This window comes from Zalophus californianus, chromosome 2, assembly GCF_009762305.2.
Source record: "Zalophus californianus isolate mZalCal1 chromosome 2, mZalCal1.pri.v2, whole genome shotgun sequence".
NCBI lineage: Eukaryota > Metazoa > Chordata > Mammalia > Carnivora > Otariidae > Zalophus > Zalophus californianus.
This window is the reverse complement of record NC_045596.1, coordinates 17,809,656-17,835,241: the sequence shown is the minus strand read 5'-3', so window position 1 is coordinate 17,835,241 and position 25,586 is coordinate 17,809,656. Positions and strand designations below refer to the sequence as shown.

The following is a 25,586-nucleotide window of genomic DNA, read 5'->3' as shown; positions in this document are numbered from 1 at the left end:
CCTCCCCACAGTGATGGGTTGAGGTTGTTGGAGGTGCCATGAGGCACCAGCCAGGTCCTTCCCACTCTGAGTCATGAGTCAGTTCTGGTGGTACCGTGGGTGCGTTCTGCAGGCTTGGGCTCTCTTTTGCAGAAGGAGCTGAAGAAGAGCTGAGTAGCCGAGTGACAGAGTAGCGAGGGCTGTTCACTCCAGGTGGGAAGGGTCCTGGGTTCTGGGTCATGATGTGTTGCCAAATAATTGTGTGATAATTAATTTTCTGGTCCTTGGTTTCCTCAGCTGTGTGGTGAAAAGATACAGCCGAATCTTACTTAAGTCACCTTGTTGCTCTACCACTCCATGATTTAATTTATTAAATACAGCGCCGGCTAACCTTCTCTGGTGTCCTTTTGTGTCTCTTCTCAAGAGTTCTTCTGCCGTGGCACGTGAAATGCCTTGGGGAAATTTAATCAGTGAATTTGAAGACCTTTTCCTTGCCAACTACTGCAAATGTGTTATCCTAACTTTCATATTAACCCCAGGAGGTACTTGTTACTCCTATATTTTATCAATACAGAAGTTGAGTCTTATGGAATTGAACAACTTGTCCCAAATCCCTAGGGCTCTTGGGTGGCGGAGGGGTGATTCAGATGCCAGTCTTGCTGACTCAGCTGTGGTCCCCCGCGAGCCGCTCCCCGCCCCCGCACTGGGGTCACTGTGCTTCACTATTTAGTGAGGACCAGCACAGCCTAAGAAGAGGGGCATGGGTTTTGGAAACCAGCAGACATGGGTTTGAGTTGCAGCCCTGCCACTGACCAGGTGACCTCTAGTGATGATGGGACGCCTTTCAGATGCAGTCTCATTGTCTGTAGCTCGAGGTTAATACCCTCCACCAAACGGTGATGTTAGGAGGATAAAATGGAAGCACTTACAGATTGTCTTCGTACATTTTGGGGCACACAGTGGGTATTCAATAGTGGAAGCTGTTGCTCTTTTACACGTATTCATTCATGATTATATGAATATAAAGATCATTTTTTTGCACAGTCACTGTACTATCTTAGGGTTATTGGTGGTTACAGATATGATTATTATAATGTCCAGTCTCTAGTTTGTGAGAGCTTATGTATGGTTCAGTAACATATAAAATGCAACTGTTTAGGATAATTATTTTATATCCGTTTTACAGCTTTGGAAATTGATGTCCTGAGGTCAGGTGACTTTCTCAAGTAATTATCTGTTGCATTTAATTAATCGTTTACATGCCCTATGAATTAGATTACTTATTCCCAAACTTTACAAAGTTTCCACATGTATTTCTGATTTATGTGAAAGAAATTTGACAGGTTGCATTTCAAGTGTCTGCTGGAGAAAACAGTAGGATGTATCCCATTCCAAAAGAAATAGCCTCTCTGCCGGTTCTCTGCTCCCCCTTTATTCTGGTTCTCATGGAATGTCTGGGGATTTGCTTACATGATGGTTACTAGGTGACATCAGACCCCTAAAATTCTACCATTAGTAATAATTTTGTTTGACTGAAGGCTTTAGTATCTTTCAAGTGTGAACACTCTGGAAATTTTGAAATACCATAGGAAACACTTCAAAATCTAAAGGTTGAGTTTTCCCTCTTAGGTCTAAAACAAGAAAATGCTCCATCTTGCACCTCCTGTGTTGAAAATATTTTCATTCCTATTTTAAACTTACTTCACCGCTCCGTCTCGTTCTTCTGACCTCATCATCTGAGAAACCTCCGGTGGAGCCTACCGTTTTGAGTCAATACCAGTGATTTGTCGTGAACGTTTCGGTGTCTGTATACCAAATTCATTGACATTATTTTTACTTCTAGTATTGGGTGTGACTCCAGATAGCCTAAGGTTTATTTTATGCTTTTTGTTCTACTTTTCTCTGTAAATTTTGCTTTTATCATACAGACAGTAAAACTAATGGAAACCAAGGAGCCACTTTTCTCCTTATGAAGAAAATAACTGAGTTTTCTAGTTTGGCCAACCTGGACCCACCCTGCCAGCCACTTCCCGAGTTAGAGCAAGATTCACACTGGACAGTGACTGTCCTCATTTTTGTCCTGCAAAATAAGACTTGGGTTTTCATTTGCCACATTTTGGCTGCACGCTGATTCTCATGAAATGAACTCTGGGCAGCAATCTAAATGCTGTTATCACTGCCCTAGGTTTGATAATGTCAATCAGTTTGATTTTCTTGAGATCAGAGAGCCATCCTTTTAGAAGGAAAAAATTTGTCTTGAAGATTTTCATTAATAGGATTTTACCTGTGGTAATTATATAAAAAGAAATGATCAAACAGATAATAAGTAATTAGTCAGTTAAGAAAGCTGAATAGTGTCCTTGATGTTCCAATGACACATACACTTTTCTTAAAATGGATTTAAACCTTTCTTAGACCCATATATATCTTCATCTAGAATTCTAGCTCCAAACGGAGTTGCTTCACAGGTCACACGGTAAACATGCCCTCCATAACCCCCTGGGGGAAGAAATTTAATTAGTGTGACCATTACCTATACTGCAGGTTTCCGCTATTTATTGAGTACCTGTTATGTTTCAAATACTGTGCCCATACAGTCCCTGTAGAAACGCCAGAGATAGTCATTGATAATCTTCCCACTCTTCCAAAGGGGAAAATTCATTTAGAGAGGTGACTTTATTTACTTAAAACCACACTCCTAATAAGTACTTAATAATAAAAAATATAGCTATCATTTGTCTTGATTGCTTATCATGGGCCAGACAACATGCTAAATGCGTTATGTAGACAGTCTTAGTTAGCCCCACAGTACTTTCATCTCTCTCTCTCTGTTTACGAACAAGGAAACCAGTGTTTGAGATGTTATACGCCTTTGCTGCAGTTATCACAGCTGATAAGGGGTGGATCCTGGTTTTAAAACCGGGTAAAAGTTTTGATTCTAGATCTCACCCTCTTACTCGCCAGTATATTCTATTGCTGACCTACCGTTACCATATATGAAAGCTCTGAATTAGAACAACTCAGGGCTGTCACACAAGCTTATTCTCTGCCCTTGCCCTCTACCTTCCTCCTTAAAATGGGCCTCAGAAACTGAACTCTACTTTATAACATGGCGTCTGGGAGAAACACACCTTTGGTTTAATGTTGTCTAAGAGTCAATTCCATGGCGTCTGAAGGGTTATCTTGGGTAAACGTTGTGTATGGTCTGTGGGCCTCTCCTGGGTCTGTGAGAGGACATGATCCTCTGTTCCACGGCTGTTAGAACGCTTTGTTTCGTTAGTGGGCAGAGGAATCCATCTTTAGAATATACCTTCATGCTGTTTTTGAGTTCTGTTTTCGAAAGTTACTTACCGGGTATTTTTGGTAAACCTTGGAGGCCCCTGTTCCTGGGGAATTTTTTTTCTCCTTTCAGTTTATATATTCTTCAATCTTCTTTCTAGGTTGGAATAATTCTTCATTATTCCACTCTTGCTACAGTACTATGGGTTGGAGTGACAGCTCGAAATATCTATAAACAAGTCACTAAAAAGGCGAAAAGATGCCAGGATCCCGATGAACTGCCGCCTCCTCCAAGACCGATGCTCAGGTATCTGATATCCTTGTTTACTGCATTATATTAAACGTTCATTAAACAGTTGAGGTGAAGCCGTTTTAAACGTAACAAAACAATGCTGAGTAAATTTTTGGAAAGTCCAGAATGGACTTTGTAAGCTGGGCTTCCTGGGTTTGAGTACTGGCCGGGAGCCGCCCGTGAAGTTCGCTACCCTCTCCCGGCCTCCCTCTCTCATCTGTAACGTGGGAATAAATAAATGCCTTAAGGTGGCACCAGCCGTCTAACAGGCTCTAAGAAAATGTTAGCTGTGGTTATTTTTCCTTGGGGTCATGTCAGAGATTTTAACCTCCGCAATATGTTTCAATTTAATTATTCTCCACAAAAGACAACACAGTTTTGGAGTTACACCCTTCTTCCCAATTATAATAAAAAAATAATGGATTACCAAACTAGAGGAGTAAAAACTGACCAGTGGTGACTTGTGGATTGAACGCTGGCTCTGTAGCCAGCACCAGGCCAGGCACCTAAGCTGTCCTGCCTCTGAAGAGTTTCCAGTCGGCCTGAGGAGACCGTGAAGAACCAGCTGTGGGTGGGGTGAGAACTGTGGTGGAGATAACATTCTTTTGGAAAGTGCAAACAAAGGCGCCATTAATTTGGGGGGAGGGTGGGTGTTGGGAAGTATTGACCATTAGGGATGACCTTCCTGAGTGATTAGGGCAAAGGCCAGAGGTGACACTCCAGATACAGGATTATGTGGGGAGCTGAGGGAACTTTGAGCCTGCACTTTGGCTGGAACCTACGGCATACGGTGGAGATTGCAGGAATTCAGGGTGAAAGCTCTGTGTCAGGCCTCTGGGAGCCATGTGCAAATGTGGGAAGCCACTGAAGACTTTTACCTAAGGGAGTGGCCCTACGAGGTTTATCTTTTTAGAGGGACAGCCTTGCATTAGTAACCTGTCTCAATGGGAGAGCCTGAGAGTAAGGAATTCTGCCAAGAGGTCATTCGCTGGTCCGCATGAGGACTGAAACCAGAACAGTGTCAGAGAGAATAGAGGGGGTGCGTGTTCAAGACACTTGAGGCAGCTTCTCTAGAATGGATGGCCACTTAGATTTAAAATTGTGGGAGGGAGAGAAATTCAAAGATGGTTTCAAATTACTCTAGTTTAGTGAGGGCACCTCAGCACATGGTGCTTCCATCAGCTGAGAATATAGGGAAACGTAGAATGGGCGGGGAGGGTAGTACTTTCTGTGAGTCGCTCACATTGTGGGAAACCGGGGGCTCAGCAGGGAGACGGTGCGAGGCGTTTTGCCGATAACAGGAGATGTTCTCATATGTGGTCGTGAACCACATGCCCCAGGGAGAAGTTAGTTAAAAGCATGGTCCTGGGGCCATGTTGACATTTAGTAGAGGGGTCATAGCCAAGAAAGGGAAGGATTGAAAGAGAACACCTGAGAACATAGAAGATTCAGGAGGTGAGTGGTCCCTGGATGATGAGGGGCAGCAGGAGTGCCCGGCCACAGAGTCGGGAGGCCATTTTACGTGTCTGTCCCTGGCCTTAAAAGAATGGAGAGATGGTGTTTGAAGATTTGGGGGTCCCATCTTCCTTCCTTTTAGGTTCTGAGAAAAAAAAAAAGACCAAGCACAGGCGTTGAGTCCCCAATACAGTCTTCAGCCAGCCAGCTCAGGAACTCAGGTTGTGTCTCTACAAAGTGGCAGATGCAGAGTTAGGATTGTGACTGTGCCCAGGAGGACCCAGCCAGGGCATAGAGTTCCTACCGTCTCTTTTCAGAGAGCTCAAAGAAGCCAAGGAAAGAGGTTTCTCTTTGTAGGGCCTGCCACCACTCTGTCGTCCTCCGTTCTTAGGCACCTTCATTTTTCCTGCTGTCGCCAGTGAGTCCACGGGAAAGGGGTCAGGAAGGGCCTGTCCACTGCATGAAGCTGCTGGGACCAAGCACCTACTTTGCCTGAGTAGTCGACTAGGGATAAGCATACACAGCGGTAGGGTGTCCCAGAACACGGAGGCTTAGCCAGACATTAATGAACAAATAATGTCATTACGTGTTTTGTCTGACGTATGGCACAGGGAGACCTTAAGTTCCATTTGGTAGTGGGCTAACTTTCTGGCTCGCCAGCTGAATCGAAAGGAAGCCAGTTAGTGCCTTCTCAAAAAGAACTAAAACCCTACCTGCAGTAGCCTTGCCTGTCCACAGGGTGGCAGAAGCTGACCAGCTCTCCTCTAGTCAGAAACTTGGTAGCCTGCTTTAAAAAAAAAAAAAAAAGATATCCAAACAAAAATTAAAAAAAAAAAAATTCAGAAAGTTATTGTTAACAAAGCAGCCTCCAGGAGTTAATTTCCAGTTTATTATTGGGATAGGAATAATAATTGGTCACGAAGGAAAGACTTTTGCAGGATGGAGACACTGGGATGTGCGCACCTTGGTAACTTGGAATGATGAGCTGCTATTTGCATTGTTCCTTCTTCCAGGTTTTACCTGATCGGAGGTGGCATACCCATCATAGTTTGTGGCATAACAGCCGCGGCCAACATCAAGAATTACGGCAGTCGGCCAAATGCGCCCTAGTGAGTGTTTTGTGTTCTCTGCATACCTGACCCCGATTGCTCCTCTTTTTAATGATTTCCCAGGCCCTAACTTTATTGCAGTTTCTGGGACAGTTTGTTGATGCATCACAGCATCTGACTCGGTTTCTCATTTTCTTTTCTAGTTGCTGGATGGCCTGGGAGCCCTCCTTGGGAGCCTTCTACGGGCCTGCCAGCTTCATCACTTTCGTAAACTGTGTGTACTTTCTAAGCATATTTATTCAGTTGAAAAGACACCCTGAGCGCAGATACGAGCTGAAGGAGCCCACTGAGGCACAGCAGCGGTTGACGGCCGGTGGAAATGGCGAAGTGCATCATCAGGACTCACTGTCTCTGTCTCTGATCTCGACGTCAGCATTGGAAAATGAACACACTTTCCATTCTCAACTTTTGGGGGCCAGTCTTACCTTGCTTTTATATGTCGCCTTGTGGATGTTTGGGGCCTTGGCTGTTTCCTTGTATTACCCCCTGGACTTGGTGTTTAGCTTCTTTTTTGGAGCTACGTGTTTAAGCCTCAGTGCCTTCATCGTGGTTCACCACTGCGTTAACAGGGAGGACGTTAGACTTGCTTGGCTCATGACTTGCTGCCCCGGCCGGAGCTCGTACTCTGTGCAGGTTGACGTGCAGCCCCCCAACTCCAGTGGCACAAACGGAGAGGCCCCGAAGTGCACCAGCAGCAGCGCCGAATCCTCGTGCACCAACAAGAGTACATCGAGCTTCAAGAATTCCTCCCAGGGCTGCAAATTAACAAACTTGCAGGCTGCTGCCGCTCAGTGCCACACCAACCCTCTGCCCTTAAACTCCACACCTCAGCTCGATAATAGTCTGACAGAACATTCGATGGACAATGACATCAAGATGCACGTGGCGCCTTTAGAAGTTCAGTTTCGCCCAAACATGCACCCGGGCCGCCATCATAAAAACAGAAGTAAAGGACACCGGGCAAGCCGGCTCGCCGTCCTCAGAGAATATGCCTATGACGTCCCAACAAGCGTGGAGGGCAGTGTGCAGAACGGCTTCCCTAAAAGCCGGCCGGGCGGTAATGAAGGACACGCGAGAAGCAGAAGAGCGTATTTAGCCTACAGAGAGAGACAGTACAACCCACCCCAACAGGAGAGCAGCGATGGCTGTAGCACACTCCCCCAGAGCCCCAGAAATTTCGAAAAGCCCGTTTCAAGTAGTAGTAAGAAAGATGCCTTAAGGAAGCCAATTGTAGTTGAACTTGAAAGCCAGCAGAAGTCTTACGGACTCAACTTGGCTGTCCAGAATGGACCAATCAAGAGCAACGGGCAGGACGGCCCCTTGCTGGGTACGGAGAGCACTGGCAACGTTAGGACCGGGTTGTGGAAACATGAAACTGCCGTGTAGCCGGCGGCGGGGGTGGCAGGGGCGGGGTGGGGGGGGCGTGGGCAGTGGCTTCCGAGGCAGAAATCCATGCAAACTGTGAGCTTCACATTCCTTTAAGCTACGAACATGTGCTGTTTACGGCCACCTTAGGGATTCGGCACCGTTTTGAATAAACTTCTACGTTTGGGATTTTATGGATTTTATATCCCCCGATTGTTGCTTTTTTTATGAATTAAAAAAGAAAAAACCTCCAAAGCATTGTTTTAGTTGTAAAGCACCAGCAGAACTTGGAGAATCTGAAATGTAATTTTTTGGAACCTGTTATATCTACTTAACATTTCAGGCCTGTATTTAATACAATAAATAGGTGTTTGTCATTGTGTCAGTCTTATGTTTTTGTATTTTATAAGAGAAGCATGTAGTTCTGTTTTAATTGTGTTTATACATGGGGATATCTTAATGAGCATAATACGTAAATCAATTATCAGACTTTCACAGTATTAACTCCGCTGATTATGACATAAATCAAAGCTCTTCTGGATGGATGTATTTTAGAAATACAGTTTTAAATGCTACAAGGTTTTTAAAAGATCTCATGGAATGTTTTTTTGAAAATCAAAATGCCTAAAAAGCTCTTTCTAAATTGCATCACTTTGCTGTATCACTTCGGTCCTATTAATATTGTTTTGTCACCTTTGTGGTTTTTCAGTGATTTACATTTTGGTTTAATTTTGTTTTTCATTCCCCCCCTGCCCCCTCCAGCACATATATTATTCTTGAATGTAAATGAGGAGTAAGTAAGAATCACACTCACTTATTCTGAGTTCTTCAGTATTGTCTGTTATGTTGACTGTTACTTTGTTCTCGAACAGAATAGAGTTCCTCAGGTTCATGCTGAAGTACTCATCTTTAAATTGCATTCTGAGGGCAAAAGCTTCTCGGATCCAAATGTCATCGGTCGTTGATGCACTACAGTCCTTAAACATCCCTGGTCCCTAGTCTCACTGGAGTCCATTCCTGGAACTCTTTTGTTTTGTTTTGTTTTTTAAGTTATTTAATATGTTGCATTTTTAAAACAATTTTAATTCTAGTATAGTTAACGTGCACTGTTACATTAGTTTACGGTAGTATATATTACTCAGCGCATGTCATGATAAGTGTGCTCTACAACCCCATCGCCTATTTCAACCATCCCGCCACCCCAGCTCCCCTCTGGTAAGAGTGTGTGTCTTGGTTTGTCTTTTTTTTTTTTCTTTGTTCACTTGTTTTTCTTAAATTCCACTTGAGTGAAATCATATGGTATTTGTCCTTCTCTGACTTACTTCATTTAGCATTATACTCTCTAGATCCATCCATGTTGTTGCAAATGGTGAGATCCCATTCTTTTTTATGACTGAGTAATATTCGTGTGTGTGTGTGTGTTCGTATACCAACCCTTCTTCATCCATTCATCTATTGATGGACACTTGGGCTGCTTCCATAATTTGGCTGTTGAAAATAATGCTGCAATAAACAGAGGGGTGTATATATCTTTTTGAATTAGTGTTTTCATATTCCTTGGATAAATATCCTGTAGTGGAATTACTGGTTTACATGGTGGTTCTATTTTTAATTTTTTGAGGATCTCCATACTGTTTTTCACAGTGGCTGCACCGGTTTACATTCCCACCAACAGTGCACAGGTGTTCCTTTCTTTCCACGTCCTTGCCAACACTAGTTGTTTCTTGTGTTGTTGATTTTCGCCATTCTCATTGTGGTTTTGATTTGCATTTCCCTGATGATGAGTGATGTTGAGCATCTTTTCATGTGTCTGTTGGCCATCTCCATATATTCTATGAGGAAATGTCTGTTCATGTCTTCTGCCCATTTTTAAATCGTATTCTTTGTGTTTTGGGGGTTGAGTTGTGTCAGTTCTTTATGTATTTTGGATACTACCCTTTATTGGATTTATCATTTGCAAATATCTTCTCCCATTCAGTAGGTTGTCATTTTATTGATTCTTTTTGCTGTGTAGAAGCTTTTTATTTTGATGTAGTCCCAGTAGTTTATTTTTGCTTTTTGTTTCCCTTGCCTCAGGAGAAATACCTAGAAAAATGTTGCTACGGCTGATGTCGAGAAATTATTGTCTGTTCTCCTAGGATTTTTATAGTTTCAGGACTCACATTTAGGTCCTTTATCCGTTTTGAGTTTATTTTTGTGTATGGTGAAAGAAAGTGGTCCGGTTTCATTCTTTTTGCATGTGGCTGTCCATTTTTCTGAACACCATTTGCTGAAGAGAAAGTCTTTTTCCCATTGCATGTTCTTGCCTCCTTTGTTGAAGATTAGTCAACCATATAATTGTGCATTTATTTCTGGGCTCTCTGTTCTGTTCCATTGATCTTGGGTCTGTTTTTGTGACTGTGCCATACTGTTTTGATTACTACAGCTTTGTAGTATATCTTGAAATCTGGGATTGTGATACCTCCAGTTTTGTTCTTCCTTTCTAAGATTGCTTTTGCTCTTTGGGATCTTTTGTTCCATACAAATTTTAGGAGTCTTTGTTCTAGTTCTGTGAAAAAAAAAAATGCTGTTGGTATTTTGATAGGGATTGCATTAAATCTATAGATTGCTTTGGGGTAGTATGGACATTTTAACAGTATTTGTTCTTCCAATCCATGAGCATGGAATATCTTCCCATTTGTTTGTGTCATCTTCAGTTTCTTTCATCAACATTTTATAGTTTTCAGACTACAGATCTTTCTCCTCCTTGGTTAAGTTTATGCCTAGGTATTTTATTACTTTTGGTGGAATTGTAAATGTGTGGGTTTTTTTTAAGATTTTATTTATTTATTTGAGAGAGAGCGAGAGAGCACAAGCAGGGGGAGTGGCAGAGGGAGAGGGAGAAGCAGACTCCCCGCAGAGCAGGGAGCCCGATGCGGGACTTGATCCTAGGACCCCGGGATCATGACCTGAGCCGAAGGCAGTTGCTTAACCAACTGAGCCACCCAGGCACCCCTGGGATTGTTTTCTTAATTCCTTTTTCTGCTACTCACTTTTAGTGTATAGAAATGCAATGGATTTCTGAATATTGATAGTGTGTCCTGTGACCTTACTGAGTTCATTTATCATTTCTAGTAGTTTTTTGGTGGAGTCTTTAGAATTTTCTTTAGTATCATTTCATCTGCAAATATTGAAAGTTTTACTTCTTCCTTACCAATTTGGTTATCTATTATTTCTTTTCTGTTGTCTGACTGCTGTGGCTGGTACTTTCAGTACTATGTTGAATAAAGTGGTGAGAGTGGACATCCTTGTCTTGTTCCTGACCATAAGGGAAAAGCTCTCAGTTTTTCCTCATTGAGTATGATGTTAGCTGTGGGTTTTTCACATACAGTCTTTGTTATGTTGAAGTATGTTCCCTGTAAACCTTTGTTTTGGGGGTTTATATCATGAATGGATGTTATACTATCTGTTGTAATGATCATATGGTTTTTATCCTTTCTCTTGTTGATGTGATTTATCATGTTGATCACTTTGCAAATATTGAGCCATGCTTGCATCTCAAGAATAAACTCCACTTGATCATGGTGAATGATTTTCTTAAATGTATTCTTGGATTTGGTTTGCCAGTATTTTGTTGAGGAATCTTACATCCATGTTCCTCAGAGATATTGGCCTGTAGTTCTCTTTCTTTTTTTTTTATTTTTTTATTGTTATGTTAATCACTATACATTACATCATTAGTTTTTGATGTAGTGTTCCATGATTCATTGTTTGTGCATAACACCCAGTGCTTCATGCAGAACGTGCCCTCTTTAATACCATCACCAGGCTAACCCATCTGTAGTTCTCTTTCTATGTAGTGTCTTTATCTGATTTTGTTATCAGGGTAATGCTGGACTCATAGAATAAATTTGGAAGCTTTCCTTCCTCTTTTATTTTTTGGAAAAGTTTGAGAATAGCTATTAACTCTTTAAATATTTGGTAGAATTTACCTGTGAAACTGGTCCTGGGCTTTTGTTGGGAATTTTTTGATGACTGATTCAGTGTCATTTCTGGTAATTGTTCTGTTCAAATTTTGTATTTCTTCCTAGTTCAGTTTTGGTAGGTTTTATGTTTTATCTGTTTCTTCTTAGGTTGTCCAATTTGTTGGCATATAATTTTTCATTATAATACTCTTATAATCCTTTGTATTTCTCTGGTGGTGTTATTTTTCTCTATCATTTCTGATTTTGTTCATTTGAATCCTTTCTTTTCTTTCTTTTTTCAATTCTGTTGATCTTTTCCAAGAACCAACTTGTGGTTTCATTGATCTTTTCTATTTTTTTTTTGTTTGTTTTTTCTATTTAGTTTATTTCTGCTCTAATCTTTTTAACTTTTTCCTTCTACTGGTTTGGGGTTTTGTTTGTTCTTTTTCTAGCTCCTTTAGGTGCAAGGTTAAGTTGAGGTTTTTTTTTGCTTCTTGACATAGGTCTATAAACTTCCCTCTGTTGCTATAAACTTCCCTCTTAGAACAACTTTTGCTGCATCCCAAAGATTTTGCACCGTTATATTTTCTTTTTAGTTTGTCTCCATGTATGTTTTGATTTTGTCTTTGATTTCTCAATTGACCCATTTATTGTTTAGTAGCATGTTATTTAACCTCCATATATTTGTGTTCTTTCTAGATTTTTCCCTGTGGTTAATTTTTGGTGTCTTAAAGTTGTCAGAAAAAATGCATGGTATGACTTCAATCTTTTTGAATTTTTGAGACTTGTTTCGTGGCCTAGTATGATCCATTCTGGAGAATATACCATGTGCACTTGAAAAGAATATGTATCCTGCTATTTTAGGGTGGAATGTTCTGAATATATCTGTTAAATCCATCTGGTCCGATTTGTCATTCAAAGCCATTGTTTCCTTGTTGATTTTCTGTTTGGATGATCTGTCCATTGATGTGAGTGTGGTGTTAAAGTCCCCTACTATTATTGTATTACTATTTATTATTTTATAACAGCTGCTTTATATATTGGGGTGCTCCCTTGTTAGGTCCAAACATTGACAATTGTTATATCCTCTTGTTGGATTGTTCCCTTTATTATTATATAGTGCCCATCTTTGTCTCTTGTTACTGTGTTTTAAAGTCTAAGAATTGCTACCCTGACTTTTTTTTTTAATTTGAGATCGAGAGAGAGAGCGCGCGCCTGCGTGGGGGGGAGGGGCAGAGGGAGAGGGTGAAGCAGACTCCCCACTGAGCAGGGAGCCCGATGCAGGGCTCGATCCCAGGACCCTAGGATCATGACCTGAGCTGAGGGCAAACTCTTAATGACTGAGCCACCCAGGTGCCCCCTGACCTTCTTTTCACATCCATTTGCATGATAAATGTTTCCCCGTCCCTTCACTTTCAATCTGCAGGTGTCTTTAGGTCTGAAATGAGTCCTCTGTAGGCAGCATTTTTATGGGTCTTGTTTTTTTTATCCATTCCATCACCCTGTGTCTTTTGATTGGAGCATTTAGTCCATTACATCCAAAGTAATTATTGATAGGTATGTACTTGCTGCCAATTTGTTGTTTGTTGTTCTTCTCTTAAACTCTTCTCTCATGGCTTGCTAGCCTTATTTAGTGATCGACTTGGATTCCTTTCTCTCTCTCTCTTTCTCTTTGTTTGTTTTTTGCAGCTCTATTACCGGGTTTTGATTTATGGTTACAATTAGGTTTGTATATAATATGCATGTAGTAGTCTATATTAAGTTGAAGGTCACTTAGGTTTGAACCCATATTTTTACTTCTCTCCCCTCCCACATTTTAGGTATTGGTGTCATACTTTACCTCCTTTTATTTTGTGAATTATTTTGTGAATCTTTTGATTTTTGTGGATTGATTTTACTGCTTTGTCCTTCCTGCTTTCCTTACTCCAACTTACGGTCTTCCCCTTTCACTCAGAGTCCCCTTTAACATTTCTTGTAGAGCTGATTTAGTGGTGATGAATTCCTTTAACTTTTGTTTGTCTGGGAAACTCTTTATCTCCTTCTATTCTGAATGATAGTCTTACTAGATACACTATTCTTGGGGGCAGGTTTTTTACTTTCGTTGCTTTGAGTATATCATGCCACTCTCTTCTGGCCTGCAAAATTTCTGCTGAAAAATCAACTGATAGCCTTATGGGGTTTTCCTTGTATGTAACTGCTTTCTTTTCTCGTGCTACTTTAAAATTTTTCCCTTTATTACTACTTCTGGCCATTTTAATTACTATGTGTCTTGGTGTAGACCTCCTTGGGTTAATTTTGTTGGGGGCTCTCTGTACCTCCTGGATCTGGATTTCTGTTTCCTTCCCTAAATTTGGAAGTTTTCAGCTATTAGTACTTCAACTAAATTTTCCACCCCCTTTTCTCTCTTTTTTCCTTCTGAAATCCCTATAATACAAATGTTACTACACTTATGCTTGGTGGTGTTGCTGAGTTCCTTGAGTCTGTTTTCATTTTTTATTATTATTTTTTCTCTCTCTTCTGTTCAGCTTCGATTGTTTTCCATCACTCTATTCTCCGGGTCACTGGTCGGTTCTTCTGCTTCCTCCAGTCTACTACGTGTTTCATCTGGTGTATTACTCATTTCAGCTACTGAGTTTATCTCTGATTGGTTCTTTTTTGTTTTCTCTCTTTAAGGTCTCACTGAAGTCCTACAGCCTTAAGTCTAGTGAGTATCTTTATGACCTTACTTTAAATTCTCTGTCAGGCATATTACTTATCTCCATTTTGTTTAGCTCTCTTGCTGTCATCTTTCACTTGGGACATACTCCTTTGCCTCCTCATTTTGTCTAACTCTGTGTTTGCTTCTCTGTGTAAGGAAAGTCAGTTTTGTCTCCTACTCTTGAAAGTAGTGGCCTTATGAAGAAGAGGGCCTGTATGTCCTGCAGTGCAGAGTTCCCTGTTCTCCCCCAGAACCTGATGCTTCAATCATCTGCAATGATTCTCTGCCTGTTGTGGGGAGGGTTTGGTCCCTGTGTTAGTGGGCCAATGGGTCACTTTGGGCCTAAGTTGAGTCAGACCAGGTATTCATCAGAGATAGAGTAGCACTGAACTGCTGGGTGCTTTCCCTGTCTTGTTCCCTGAGAAGTGTTCACTGTTGAATGGGGCATGCCAGTCAGACCAGAGGTCTGCCCACAGCCTACTTCTGGGGCTGCAGTCAGACCGGTGTGTGTGGTTATCTTCTCTTCCTTGGGCACGGGTCACTTTGGAGTGGTGCTGGCCCCTGTCAGGGCTGCTGGCACACTGCTAGGCTTGTGGCACTTTTTCGTATGGGCTCTAGACAGGAGTAAATGGAGGGGGTTCATTGGTGGAAGAACATGGTGTTGGAGCATGTGGTACCAGTAAGGTCTGCGCTGGTCCTTTGAGGGAAGGGACTGAGGCAGGTCAGGTGGAGGGAGTGGATCTGCAGAAGTGTGGCAGGTGGAGGGGAGTAGAGGGTGGGCTTGTGGTGTTAGCAAGGCTTGTGTGGGTCTGCTGCAGGAGGGGACCTTTCCGCATCTGGCTGGGGGTGGGTGTGTCCACAGGAGAACATGGGGGTGGGGCATGGAGTTAGCAAGTTAGGTAAAGAGTGTTGCCACTATGCTGGTTCTCGCAGGTGTTCATGTGTCTAGACGGGTGCAGGGGAGGGAAAGGGCACCTGCCAACTCCTTTTTTTCTGGAGAAGTCTCCCAAAGATCCTGGGTCCTGCAGCACATGCTCTGAGGTTAGTAAACTAATCTGTGTCCTATATGCCCCAGGAATTTTTCAGACTGCTGCTTCTATGCTATCTTTCCATGGGGCTGTTTGCTGTGCTGTCTGTTTAAGGATAGGAATTCCACCCTCTGCTCTCCTGGAACGGAGCCTGCTGATTTTTAAAGTTCTGGATATTAGGCCCTGCTGATTGTAGGAACTCGAGAAATTTGGCCCCTTCGTTTTCAAAGCCAAACATTATGGGGATTCATCTTTCCCATGCAGGCTCCCTGGGTTGAGAATCTGCTGCCCTCCCCTCTCTACACCCGTGGTGTCGTGGTGTCCCTCCCTCCTGTAGACAGTCCTGCAGTTCTGTTTAGCACCGAACCTTGTCTCTGCCCTTCCTACCCTCTTCAGCGTGGCCTCTTCTCTACATTTGGCTGTGGAGGGTCTGGCCTTTCAGTCTCTGGGTTATTTTCTGGGTTATTTATACTGACCTGGCTGTTATCTAGTTGTGTCCGTGGGATCATGTGAGCTTAGGGTCCTCCCACACCACCATCTTCCCTGGAAGTTCATTCCTGGAACTTCTTGAAGGTAGGATTGGGTCTGCCCTAACTCCTTTGTGCATCTAGGCCCTCAGATAGGCAAGACAACGCTTGAGAAGTGAGGCACAGCTCAGATCTGTGGCAGCTGACTAAAGGTTTGAATCAGATCAGATTCAAAGTATACATTCAAGAAATGCTGAGAGTCAAGTGTAGCTTGATCAACCTCAAATCTGAGCGATGTACTGTTGCACTGAATATAGAGTAATTCTCAGAGACACCACAAGATAGCTTATTAGAGTGTAAATGTTCACTTGTCATTGGGTTGCGGCATTAGACATTATTTTGCTTTGCAATAATAAAACTGGTAGTTCTATTTAAATAGAAATAGCTTTTGTCAGATGTTAGTTTTAGAGACACTCTTTTTGGTGGGGGAAACAAGGAAACCAAATGGATAGATTTGACACTTGCACATTGAACCACTGCCTGACCCAGGGTCTCCTAGTAAGTTGATGTATATGTGTAGGATAATGTTTAGAAATGACAAAGATAGACTAATAAGAGATGGAGTGAATAATGCCTGTTTCTTTATTGCTATTTTAATTTTGCTCTTATATTTTGCAAAGCATCCTTACAATGTTTGACCTCTTTCTCTGACCCATAGGTCGACTTCACATGGGAAAAGAACTTTGTTCCTCTACTATTTCCTACCTCTTCACAGGAAGTGTGGAATTTCCCTTCCTGGACATACTGGCCATTCAGTAAGTATCTATTAACTTAAATATAACTTCATGTAGGTAACAGAAGACAAGAAGGCTGGGCCTACGGGAGGGGTGGAGGACAGAAAAAAATCAAATACTTGGAATGAAATAAAGATACCACTAAAAATATTTGGAGTGTGTGGATACTCAAAGCATAGAAAGTGATGAGCAATGACTTTATGCATCCCACTCAGTAGTCAGTTGAGTCAGAATGCGATGTTTGTGGGTAGGATATCAAGAACACATTGTATCCCCCCACCTTTGTCATTTTTGATTTATGGCTTGTTGCTGGTTGAGGTTTCTCCATTTTTCAGAGGAGTGTAAACTGTTAAGAGGTGTTTCGGTTTTCTCAGAGATTGGCTCGTTCATTTTCCCCATTTAAAAATTTGGCAACTGGGACTCAAAGAATTTCTGACTTGCTGAATATGCTGGCCAGTTACGCTTTATCTAGGAACAGGACCCATTTCTGATGCTGAGGTCACCAAGCTTTGCAGCACATGGCTTTGCTTCCCTGGAGGCAATGACTCGATTTCTTCATGGTATTTATGATCTATAGTTTAACCAAACCTTCTTCTCATCCCGGTTATTTCGCTTGAGTTTTAATTTCATAATGAGTTATAATTGGTCATGTTCTGCTCAAGGAAATGCATATGATTTATTATTTTATTCCATGAAAGGTTTTTTAATCCTGTTGTCACACACTATGTAATGTAATATAGTAACTTGATGTTATTTGCTAGTGTTAAATACCAGCCTATGTTTTTAGGTAACAGTTAGAAATCAGGTTTGTGCTTGAGTATTTGTGTGACTAGATTTATATACATATACAAATGTATATTAATATTTCAGGTCATAATAGGTAGTAACTAATCTTGAAATCTTGGGATTTTTTGCACATGTAACTTAACTCTATATCCATGTTCAATATATTTATATAAATGTAATCTTATGAACAGATGGCACCTTATATGTAGATGCTGAGGCTTACATTTTGCTCATTATTGAAAAATAAGAAAGTTAAAACCTGCAAACCTACGTGTTTCAGGTCCTGAGTTCAGAATGCCCAAACTGCAGTTGGTTGAGACCATAAAAATGTGGAAGTAAAAAAAAAATTAACTGAAAACATTTCAGCCAGGAATTAAGCTAAATCATCAAGAAAAGTGAGTCTTCCAGCAGCAATCCAAAATTTAAAACAAATGTTAAGTCTCTTTTTCCCTTCAGAGTCCCAGAATCATTTAATTATTTTAATATTCACTCCAGTGCTTTTATCTGAGAGATGATTTGATTATTTATAGCACTTAGGATAGTGTTTCCCAAATGGGTCATTCATCACTCTTGCCAATTTTGCCATATTTTCTCCATTTATATTAATGCTTTCATATGGGTCAACTCACTTTTTTTTTTCAGTGAAATACAAGGGATGATAAATCCAATAGATTTATTTGTATTAATGAAGCCAAATCCTCTGGGAGAAATTGGTAACCGTTTATTCTGTGTACTCAGTCACTCTTACTGACTCATTCTGTCTTTCTACCTTCCTTGGTAAACCTGCTGGTGTATGTGAAGCCCCCAGCAGCCTTTGGTCATAGCTTTTTTTCAGCTTCTTTTTACCGGGGATGCCAGTGGCTCAGAGGTAGACACCGAGTGTGAACTGACAAGATCCATATTATAGTCAGCGATGGACCACTACCTACGCTTATAGAGTTGGATGCTTAGAATTAATTCCTGGCCAAAATCTCGTTAGATTCTTTCCAGCCGACTTTCGCTTTATATTGTCTGAAACACATATTGTCCTTCTCATTGTGTTATGTTTACAACGTGGTGGGAAAAAAGTGTGTGTGCATGTGTATGTTTAATCCATTACCAGCTGCTGTATATCTAGTTTGAGAAGGTACTGATGAAATTTTTTATCAGAATATTCCATGCATTTTTTCAGAAGTTCAGAATCTTTCTAGAGGGTTCTTGAGATGAATTCACCATGTAAAGAATCCAGCTAATCCCATCTTGAATGGCACGATCATAGTGTATGGTGTCTTTGCATATAATATTGATGAAGGCTGGTTTGTACACCTAAAGTAGAGTGTTCACATGAGCAAATAGATAGGCAGGATGTGACTGCTCACAAAGCCAGGAGCAGTCATGGGTCCCCAACTCGGTGAAGACTGGGTCTAGGAAGATACTCCACGTGAAAGTAATGAACCTCCACTGCTAAGCAGGATGTTTGTTTTGTGATTGGTGTCCATCCCTACATAACACGGACTAAAAATGTTTAGTGGGCAACCATGATTAACAGTTTTTACTGCTTAGTTAAGTATTTTCTTTTAAACTTTATATTTTAAAAAAATACATCATTTTAAGGGCTTACCACAATAAGAATTTCTCGCTGAAGCAGTGGTCTGGTGTATATATCACTAGCCTGGCAGCCTCCCCCAGGGGCTCTCACCCCATCTCTGAGCTCTCTAGACCCTTCCTCAGAGGATGAACGGTAGCGCATGGGAGCGTTTTATGGATCAGACCTGGAGATGGCATTGCCCAGAGAACAGTTGTGACCGTACCTAACTGCAGTGTGGGCTAGGCAACTGAGTCCAGCTCTGTGCCCAGGAAGGAAGGAAAGATGGTTTGGTGAACAAATAACCAGACAGCCGCGAGGATAGACTCCCAGGATGGACAACGGTGAGCTCTATTTCCACCTTGTCGTCCTACCTGTTAAAAATCTTAATTTCAAAAAAAGCCCTGATCCATTATGAGTTTCAAACAAAAATATTAGATTTCATGTCAGTCTGCAAATTATGTCATTGTCACCATTTTTTAAAAGAATTCAGGAAATACATGGAAATTCAGTATCCATCCTGATCTATATGTCCTTTGATATTCTTATTTAACAGTGATTATATTGCAAGGCTCATTTGCTGAAGGTGAAATATATTCACAGTTGTTATGTAATTAACCTCCAGAACGTTTTGGTCTTGCAGAACTGAAACTCTATACCCGTTAACTTCCCGTTTTCCCTTCCACCCAGCCCTTGGCACCTACCATCCTACTTTGTTTCTATAAATTTGATTACTCTAGGTAACTCTTGTAAGTGGAATGATACATAGTTGTCTCTTTGTGACTGGCTTATTTCACTTAGCATAATGCCCTCAAGATTCATCCGTGTTGTGGCATGCGTCAGAATTCCTTCCTTTTTAAGGCTGAATAATATTCCTTTGTGTGTATGTCCCACATTGTCTTTATTTGGATTGCTTCCATCTTTTTTGCTCTTGAGAATAGTGCTACTCTGAAAATCAGTGTACTACAAATACCTCTTTGAGACCCTGTTTTCAATTCTTTTGGGTTTATATCCAGAAGCGGAATTGCCATATCATATGGCAATTCTATTCTTAATTTTTTGAGAAACCACCATAATATTTTTCCTGGAGGCTGCGCCATTTTACATTCTCACCATTTGCCCAGGGGTTTTGATTTCTCCATATCCTCACCAACACTTGATTTCTATTTTTTTTCTTAGTGGTCTTCCTAATGGGTGTGAGGTGGTGGCTCATTTGGGTTTTGACTTGCATCTTGCTAAGTGATAGTGACCATCTTTTCAGATTGTCATTGGCCATTTTGTGTATCTTTGGAGAAATATGGAGATCCTTTGTCTATTTTTTTCATCGAGTTATTAGGTTTTTTTGTGAAGTTGGAGGTGCTTTAATATTCTAGATAGTAACCCCTTATAAGAGGTATGATTTGCAAATATTTTCTTCCATGCTGTAGGTTTTCTTTTCATTATGTTGATTGTGTCTTTTGATGCACAGAAGTTTTTAAGTTGATGTCCTATTTATCAATTTTTGCTGGGGTCATGGTGGTGGTGTGCATCGCCACAGGACCAGCTTTGACAAACACCACCCAGTTTGCTTTGGAAAAGTTGGTATGAGGCATTACCACGTAAGGAGGAACATGAGCTCCTGGCCAACTGTCAACCTTGATAAACTGTGGACCTGGGTCAGCAAGCATATGTGGGTAAATACCTCCAGAAATAAGCCCGGAGCTGCTCCTGTCACTGATGTGGTGCGATCAGGCTACTACAAAGTTTTGGGGAAGGGAGAGCTCCTAAAACAGCCCGCCATCATGAAGGCCAAATTCTCCATCAGAAGAGCTGGGGAGAAGATTAAGCACTGGGGGTCTTGTGTCCTGGTAGCTTGAAGCCACGTGGAAGGAGGTTCAATCAAGGCTAACGAGTGGAAAAAAAATACAAAAATGATTTAAAGTGAATCAAAGACCTCAATGTAAGACCTTAAACTATAAAAGTCTTAGAAGAAAACGGGAAAAGTTTCATCACATTGGTTTGGCAAATATTTCCTGGATATAATACCAAAAGCATAAGGAACACAAGCAAAAAGTTTAAGGTCGTGGTGTCTGCAGGTTTGTTTTAAGTGGCCTCTCTTCTCCGCTTTCAGATGGTCCCATTCTTGGTCTGTTCTCACATGGCCTTTCCTCTCTGTGGGTACATTCCTGAGGTCCCTTTCTGTATCTAAATTTCCTCCTAGAAGGACATCTGTCAGCTTGGATTAAGGCCCATCCAAAGGCCTCTTTTTAACTCAATCAGCCAAATACAGTTACATTCTGAGCTATGTGGAGGGAGGAAGGGGTGGGGGGAGGTTAGAGCTTCAACATAGGAATTTGGAGGGTATGTAATTCAGAAAACAATTACTTTGGCTATCTGGGACCCCTTGGGATCCCATATGATTTTTAGGATGGCATTTTCTATTTCTGCAGAAAATACTTTTTGGATTTTGATAAGGATTGCATTAAACCTGTAGATCACAGAGTGCCTGGGTGGCTCAGTAGGTTAAGCGTCTGCCTTCAGTGCAGGTCATGATCTCAGGGTCCTGGGATTGAGCCCGCATGGAGCTCCTTGCTCAGCGGGGAGTCTGCTTCTCCCTCTGCCCTCTGCCTGCCGCTCCCCCTGCTTGTGCTCTTTCTCTCTCTCTCTCTGTCAAATGAGTCAATAAAATCTTTAAAGAAAAATAAATCTGTAGATCACTTTGCATGGTGATCATAACATCCTAACATCCTGACAATACTTAGCCTTCCAATCCCATAAACACAGAATGTCTTTCCATCGATTTGTGTCTTCTTTAAAATTTCTTCTGGCAGTGTTTTGTAGTTTTCAGTGTACAAGTCTTTCACTTCCTTGGTTAAATATATTCCTAAGTATTTTATCCTTTTTGAAGCTATTGTAAATGGGAGTGTCTTCTTCACCTTATTTTTGGATTTTTCATTGTTGGTGTGTAGAAACAACTGATTTTTGTGTCTTGATATTATTATATCCTGCAACTCTGCTGAATTTGTTTATTCGACCAGGATTTTGTTTTTGTTTTTGTTTTTCTCCTGAATCTTTAGGGTTTTCTGGATATAATATCATGTCATCTGGAAACAGGGATAATTTAACTTCCTTTCTAATTTGGGTGCCTTTTGTTTCTATTTCTTGTCTAATTGCTTTTGGCTAGGACTTCTAGTACTGTGTTGAATAGAAGTGATAAAAGTTAGCATCTCTGTTTTGTTCCTGATCTTAGAGGAAAAAGTTTTTCTTCACGATTGAGTATGATTTTAGTTACGGGCTTTTCGTAGATGGCCTTGATTGTGTTGAAGTAATTTCCTTCTGTTCCTAGTTTTGTTTTGTTTTTTTAATTTTTTTGTTTAAGTTAATTTTGTCAAAGGCGTTTTCTGCATCAATTGAGATGATCATGTCTTTCCCTCTTCTTTCTGTCAATGTGGCATATTAACACTGATTGATTTTTCATATGTTGAATCATCCTTTCACTCCAGGAATAAATCCCACTTGGCCATGTTGTATAATCCTTTCAATGTGCTGTTGAATTTTTGTTGTTAGTATTTTGTTGCAGATTTTTGCACTGATAATCATAGTCTTCCACCTTTTTATATATGATATTGAAATAGGCGTTCTGTAGATACCCTCCATGATATTAAGAAAGTATTTTTAATGCTTAGTTAGCTGAGTTTTTACCATGAATGGGATTTGAAGTTTATCCAATGCTTTTGTTGTATTTGTTGAAATGCCTGGTTTTCTTCTTTATTCTGTTACTGTAGTCAAGTACTCGACTGAATTTTGAATGTGAAAACAACTTTGCCTTCCTGGAGTAAATGCTATTTGGTCGTATAATATTACCCTTTCTCTGTTAAACTGGACTTGATTTGCGTAAGTCCCTTTTGGATTTTTGCATCTACATTTATTAGAGAAATTGGTCTATACTTTTAATATCCTTTTTAAAGGGTTTTAGATGAATGTTATCCTGGCCTCTTAACATGAATTGTGATACTTGACACTTCTCTGTTCTCAGAAGGAGTTTTTGTAAGATTGGTTAGTTTTTCCCTACGTATTTAAGAGCATTTTCAAGGGGAGTTACCTGGGTCTCAAGTTTTCTTTCATGGGTAGTTTTTCAGTTACAGAGTCAATTTTCTGAAAGATCTTGAACTATTAAAATTTTTTTTGTATTTTCTTGTTCAGTTGTATAAGATGTATTATTTTCTTAAAGACTCTGGCCATTTCATCAAAAGTTGACAAATTTATTGTCATAAAGATCTTTCTAATTTCCTCTCATCCTTTAAAGTGTATACTAATTTCACCTATTTAATTCCCGTTAATGCTACTTGGGCTTTCTCCATTTAAAAAATTCAGTCTTAGAGGTTTGACACTGTGTTAACCTTTTCAGGGAACCAGCTCTGGTATTGTTCACTTTGTCTATTTTACGTTTGCTTTCTCCTGCTGTGACCTTTTGTTCTTCATTATTCTTTCTCCTGTTTTTGCAGTTTGCATTGCTATCCTTTCTCTGGCGTTCATTCATTCATTCATTCATTCAGGCTCCACACCCAGGGTGGAGCCCAACATGGGGCCTGAACTTACAACCCTGAGATCCAGGAGTCCGATGCTTAACAGACTAGCCACCCAGGCACTCCTTTCTCTGGCTTTTTTTTTTTTTTTAAGATTTTATTTATTTATTTATTTGAGAGAGAATGAGAGCACGAGAGGGAAGAGGGTCAGAGGGAGAATCAGACTCCCCGCTGAGCAGGGAGCCCGATGCGGGACTCAATCCTGGGACTCCGGGATCATGACCTGAGCCGAAGGCAGTCGCTTAACCAACTGAGCCACCCAGGCACTCCTTTCTCTGGCTTTTTCAAAAGGGTTTTTAACTTTTCCATTTTTAAAAAAATCTACAATTAGAGCTCTGTATTTCTCTGTGAGTGTTGTTTGGAAATAATGAGGACCATAGGATTGTGTAAATACTTTCATGTTTTCCTTTTTGTTTATTATAAATAAAATAATAGGCTACTTCTGCTTCCCTTAGAGTACAGTGAGGAACTGTTTTTTAAAGTTCATTCATCATTTCTGTTTTTAACCCTCCCACCAAGGATCCCCTTACCTGCTTAAGTTTCATAACTCCTCATTTTAACAGGGTTTTCTTCTTTTTCCATGCCATTAGAAGTTTCTGGGGTGAATGGCATGTGGTAAAAATGCCAGAATGTGCTTCCATTTGAGGACACATTGCCTGTGAGACTTCTCGGTGTAGGCAAAACCCGAAGAGAGTATCTTGCTGTAGAACAATTCTAACCATGATTCGGGAGACACATAGATGATTTTCTCACCTAGAATATTCCCTGAAGTAGTTTAGCTTTATGAAAAAGTGAAGAAAACCCTTTAGAATTATTATAGTAAAAAATGGAAATTTTTAAAGAGGGAATGATTTGAGTCAGACTTTTCATTACAACTTAAAAGTTCTTAGCATCGAATGCAAACTATGTTTGATAAGTTGCGTTTATACGAGATTTCCATACATTCTACTGACATCAGGGTTCCACTGGCAAACTGACACCATGGCAGGCCTGGAAGGTTTGACTGGTTTTGTTGACAGAAGGCCTGGATACCTACAGAGACAGGAATTTGCAGCCAAGATATACCACACAAAAGTGAGTCCCTCAGGGGCTGTAGTCACAGGAAGAAATCTACCCACTTTTAGAGATAGAAAACAGGGGAGTTTATCAGTCATGGCCTGGGCTCTGGTTTATCTCCTCTGTGAGTTTATAACCACATGGGTTGGTATTTAAATTTTTACTGCCTGCATCCTTCTATAAATATCCCCCAACCAGCATGGTAAAATAAATATGGCCGTCCTTGCTCGATGCCACTTCCTCGGATGGAAGAAGCAAACATAGTACAAGACTGAAAGCTCACACTCTCGGAGACCTGTAGGATTTATGAGTCCAGATGTGAACCGTCTCTTAGGTATTCAGCATTAGCTACCCCAGTACTTTGGAGTGACCTGTTACAGTCGTCTTTCTGGCAGCTCTCCATCTCACGCTCTTCTACAGTGGAGGCCGTCTCCATGCAGTGTGATCTCCTGGCCATAGTTAATTACTCCAGGAATGGGTATATGATCCCAGCCAGGTTCGGCCGTCTCTTCCTTGGGAATTTGAACTAAAAAGAAATTTCTTGGGTGTCTAGGTGGCTCAGTTGGTTAAGTGTCTGCCTTCGGCTCAGGTCATGATCCCAGAGTCCTAGGATGGAGTCCCACATCAGGCTCCCTACTCATCGGGGAGTCTGCTTCTCCCTCTGCCCCTCCCCCCCTCACACCCTCTCTCACTCTCTCTCAAATAAATAAATAAAAATCTTTAAAAAAAATAATAAGAAATCTCTTCTAGTCACTTGATGGGTTAAGACTTCGGATCCTTTGACTGTCCTATATTCTGTCATGTCACCCTGCCGCCAGAGAGAATAATGCAGAAAACCAGAGGGAGTGGAGACAAGAAACAGGGTTTAGAAATTTCCTCCAGTTGGGCTGCATTCCCTGCCTGTGAGTTCTGTGCCATACATTCTATCATTGAGTCTCCCCTCCCTCCCCCACTCTGTTTTTTTTGGCTGAAACTGTAGTTAATTTGTTACTTGCATTTCAAAAGAGTTCAAACTAATATACTAGTAGGGCCTCCATCTCATTTTTTTGTGTGTGTGTTCTCAGAGGTTAGACATCTCTGTTTTGATGGAATATCTGATGGAAGAAATATTCCAGATCTGACAATCAAATACTATAGTTTTCTTTTTTGCATAAACACTCTATTCATTCTCATCATTTTAGTAGAAATGCCTAATAATGTATACA

At 40.9% G+C, this 25,586-nt stretch overlaps 1 protein-coding gene across 2 annotated transcripts in view; it reads left to right on the top strand.

Annotated features, from left to right (window-relative positions):
* ADGRA3 (adhesion G protein-coupled receptor A3) overlaps window positions 1-7,859 on the top strand; it is a 122,254-nt gene extending 114,395 nt beyond the window's left edge. For both annotated transcript variants that reach the window (XM_027600189.2, XM_027600190.2), the window contains 3 exons: window positions 3,420-3,565; window positions 6,019-6,114; window positions 6,258-7,859. In XM_027600189.2, the coding sequence (XP_027455990.2) occupies window positions 3,420-3,565; window positions 6,019-6,114; window positions 6,258-7,500 (1,485 nt within the window). In that variant the 3' untranslated portion in view covers window positions 7,501-7,859. The remainder of the gene's footprint in view (window positions 1-3,419; window positions 3,566-6,018; window positions 6,115-6,257) is intronic.
* Window positions 7,860-25,586: the final 17,727 nt, after the last annotated feature.